This window comes from Macrobrachium nipponense, chromosome 14 (assembly GCF_015104395.2).
Source record: "Macrobrachium nipponense isolate FS-2020 chromosome 14, ASM1510439v2, whole genome shotgun sequence".
Taxonomy (NCBI): domain Eukaryota; kingdom Metazoa; phylum Arthropoda; class Malacostraca; order Decapoda; family Palaemonidae; genus Macrobrachium; species Macrobrachium nipponense.
Window position 1 is genome coordinate 49,815,722 of NC_087207.1, and position 3,941 is coordinate 49,819,662.

Genomic DNA, 3,941 nt, shown 5'->3' on the forward strand with positions numbered 1-3,941 from the left:
ATTTGAATTTCTTTGTTTTTAAACACTAAAAAAACTACATTTTCTGAAAAGGTGTATTCATCACATTTAACAACCAAGCAACATAAATCTAAACAATGAAAACAAATGACCTATTTGCGGCGGCGAATAGTCCTCCGTGACGAATAGGCGGTGCCAAAACGTCCTCGGAGGCGAACTGGCAGTGGCTAATTGTCAGCGGCAAATTGGCTAATGAGCCAAAATGCATTGCTGCAGGTCCCTTCAGCAATCCTAATACAGAACATTAACTCGAACTTGATCTGGCACTTTGTATTCAGTCTAGAAGTGAGCACTAACTTGTTCACAATGAATACAATTAAAAGTATCCAAGTCCACATGAGAGGGCCTTGGCAAAGTAGTCCCCCTCCCCAGGTGGGGAGAAGTTGATCATTAATAATCTCTCTCTCTCTCTCTCTCTCTCTCTCTCTCTCTCTCTCTCTCTCTCTCTCTCTCTCTCTCTCTCTCTCTCTCTCTCTCTCTCTCTCTCTCTCTCTCTCTCTCTCTCTCTCTCATATCACGAGTGCTTTGCTCTAGTAATCTTCTAACTTTCTTTTCATCTCTCTTTATTGAATGTTGTTATCCTGGTTAGAGGCAGGAAAATGATTGTCCAAAATGAGAAAGGCTCTCATTTCACCTGTCACGGCTTAATTGAAGCATGTCCCCTTTGAGTCATATTCCTCTACCCAAATTACCCTTCAGTAATGTACGTATTATGTTTGGCATAACCTATAAATGAGAGAAATTTAAATATTGCTATATTAAAAGATATTTTTGTGTCTAGCATTGCTGTGTACTACAGGTTCTGGATGAAGAGCCCTAGACTAAATTCACTAAATCCAATTAAACCTCTCCAGTTATTATAAGTACTTTCACCTAGCGGCAATACATTTTTATGCATTACCAGAACCATGTTGATATTAGGATGAGTCCTAAAGAATGTTTTAAGCTATAATTTGTTCAGTAATTAAATGCATCAGTTTCATCATTCGAATATTTTCTTCACTTTGTTATTTAATTTGACTGGATGATGGATTACAATAGAACCATGAACCCGGACCATAAGATATACAGTGTTGACTCAGACAGATGGAATTCTGAGTTCAGATTCAGGAAGCATGAACTTTATTTCAGTCTCGAAAACTGATTTGATGTTCACCTCAGAAGTTTTGGACTCTTGTTGTTTAGTGCCCACATAAATTTACAGTTTTCATTGAGAGAGTGGAAAAGCTTTTTTGTATGAACAGCTAGGGTGATAGAATACTTATTTTTTTCATTTTTTTTTCTTTATAGTATAGTATCAATGTAACCCTGTCTTTACTATTTATCACTGTCTAATGGATATTCATTACTGTGATGTAAACTGAAGCATAGTAGGACTTCTTGTGAATTAAGCTGGACAAGCCAACCAAAAGCAATTCGTACTCTATAGTGTATGAATAAAACAAGCTTGGTGTGAAAGTAAACATTTCTCAGCTTTTAGGTAGGCAAGGGGATCAATATCTCTCATTGGCCAATTTCAAAAAGTTTCTCAGGTTTTTGTATGATTTAGGTAGGTGAGGGGATCAATTTCTCTCATAGGCTAATTTCAGTAGCAATTTTGGGTATATGCTGAGCTTGCTGTTTATTTTGTGCATTTAATAGATTTTCTTTTGATCATTGATGTATTATGATGGATATTTATCTCGGGAATAAAACTTCCTAGTTCTCTTCCAAGTTCTTATATATTGCTTAAGGATCTCGATGTGAACAAAAACCTCAATGAAAATTCTCTGATATGAGACATTTTCTTTTAATAGTTACCTCTAGTTCCTAATCTTCTGTATAACTTCCAAAATTCACAATGATATATTACCTGGATGGTTTTTTTTCTTGCAGATGATGGAAAATATAAGTCAGAGAATGAAAGAAGCACCCCCACATTGCTGTCCATCAAATGTGAAAGAGACAAGGTTATTTCTTCGCCTCCCCCAGTCTTGTTTCCACAATGTGCTGTAGCCTGGGGGCAAAATCACTCATCAGCACCTCACACAAAGCAAACAATTTTCCTTTTAGACCTCAAAAGATTCCTAAGAGAGGTTTTGGATTATGGGATGTCAATATCAATGTATTGAAACCTATTACAGTTTCTGGAACTACCAGCCAAAGTGTATCCCTGCCAAATTCATGTTTCTTTAATGTTATATAGTTGCTAATTTTAATATTCATACAGTTTCTTTCTTTCATCACAATTTTTCTTTTTTCTTTCGTTCATTCTGCAATTATAATAATTGTAGGCCTGAAATATTTATTTGTGGTATTTTATTTAGTCAAAGACTTGGTCTATTAGAAGGCAGCTGTGAGTGAATATTGAATCATTAGATGAGTTTCATGATCATAAAATGTTTGTAATAGTGTTCCTAATAGCTATGAATTTCTTTTAGTTTTTGTAGATCTAATGTCACAGATAAATTAAGAAATTTTTCTACATTAGATGAGTTTCATGATCATAAAATGTTTGTAATAGTGTTCCTAATAGCTATGAATTTCCTTTAGTTTTTCTAGATCTAATGTCACAGATAAATTAAGAAATTTTTCTACAAACATGAGTATTGTGGCATTATAAATATATAGCATTACAGTAAAGTGGAAAAATTAGATGTGAAATTATGTTGTACTTTCATGTTCTGTGTTATATGCTTACAGTGTCTAAAAACCTGAATATTAAGTGTTGCTTTAAAGATGTCAGAGCAGCATCTTTATAGATAAATAACCTCCCAAGCCTTAAGCGTAAATTATCTCATGTTGGTAGTAACATAGATAATGATTTCGCAGGAGTACAGTATTATATTTTATTATTGTGTACTATTATATATTATATAGTATAAAGTTGTTGAATTAGTCCAAATAGTCTCATTTCTGGATTCCTAAGGTTGGCCTGATTGATGGATTTGTTTCCAATCAATAGGTATATATGGATTAAGAGACAGTAATGCAGCTGAACCCTGTAGGCAGAAACCCCCTGAGTGGAAGCATTATGCCTTTAAATTAGAAGCGGTTGCATAGTCATTGCTTTCCTTTGCCAAATGTGCAAAGATTAAAGGAGACTTGAATTACCAAAAACTATCGATTTATTTGTAAATTAGCAAGAATTGTTTTATTTTTAGTGTTTAACTTGTAATAAGTCACAGTCAACTGTTAATGAGATCAGTATATTCAAAGCTATTATCAAAAAAGGATTTTTATCTTCATCTCTGTCTATGGGGAGGTTGTATGAGTACCCAAACAATTGCATGATTGTAGGATACAGTATGCATGTGAAATTATGTTGTACTTTCATGTTCTGTGTTATATGCTAACAGTGTCCAAAAACCTGGATATTAGTGTTGCTTTTAAAGATGTCAGAGCAGCATCTTTATAGATAAATAACCTGCCAAACCTTATGCGTAAATTATCTCATGTTGGTAGTAACATAGATAATGATTTCGCAGGAGTACAGTATTATATTTTATTACTGTGTACTATTATATATTATATAGTATAAAGTTGTTGAATTAGTCCAAATAGTCTCATTTCTGGATTCCTAAGGTTGGCCTGATGGATTTGTTTTCAATCAATAGGTATATATGGATTAAGAGACAGTAATGCAGCTGAACCCTGTAGGCAGAAACCCCCTGAGTGGAAGCATTATGCCTTTAAATTAGAAGCAGTTGCATAGTCATTGCTTTCCTTTGCCAAATGTGCAAAGATTAAAGGAGACGTGAATTACCAAAAACTATCGATTTATTTGTATAATTAGCAAGAATTGTTTTATTTTTAGTGTTTAACTTGTAATAAGTCACAGTCAACTGTTAATGATATCAGTATATTCTAAGCTATTATCAAAAAAGGATTTTTATCTTCATCTCTGTCTATGGGGAGGTTGTATGAGCACCCAAACAATTGCA

General features: G+C 34.0%; 1 protein-coding gene across 1 annotated transcript in view; it reads left to right on the forward strand.

Annotated features, from left to right (window-relative positions):
* Positions 1–3,552, forward strand: part of LOC135226219 (cryptochrome-1-like) — a 356,750-nt gene extending 353,198 nt beyond the window's left edge. The window contains exon 11 of the mRNA XM_064265662.1: positions 1,894–3,552. Coding sequence (XP_064121732.1) covers positions 1,894–2,013 — 120 coding nt within the window. The 3' untranslated portion in view covers positions 2,014–3,552. The remainder of the gene's footprint in view (positions 1–1,893) is intronic.
* The last annotated feature ends 389 nt before the right edge of the window (positions 3,553–3,941 follow it).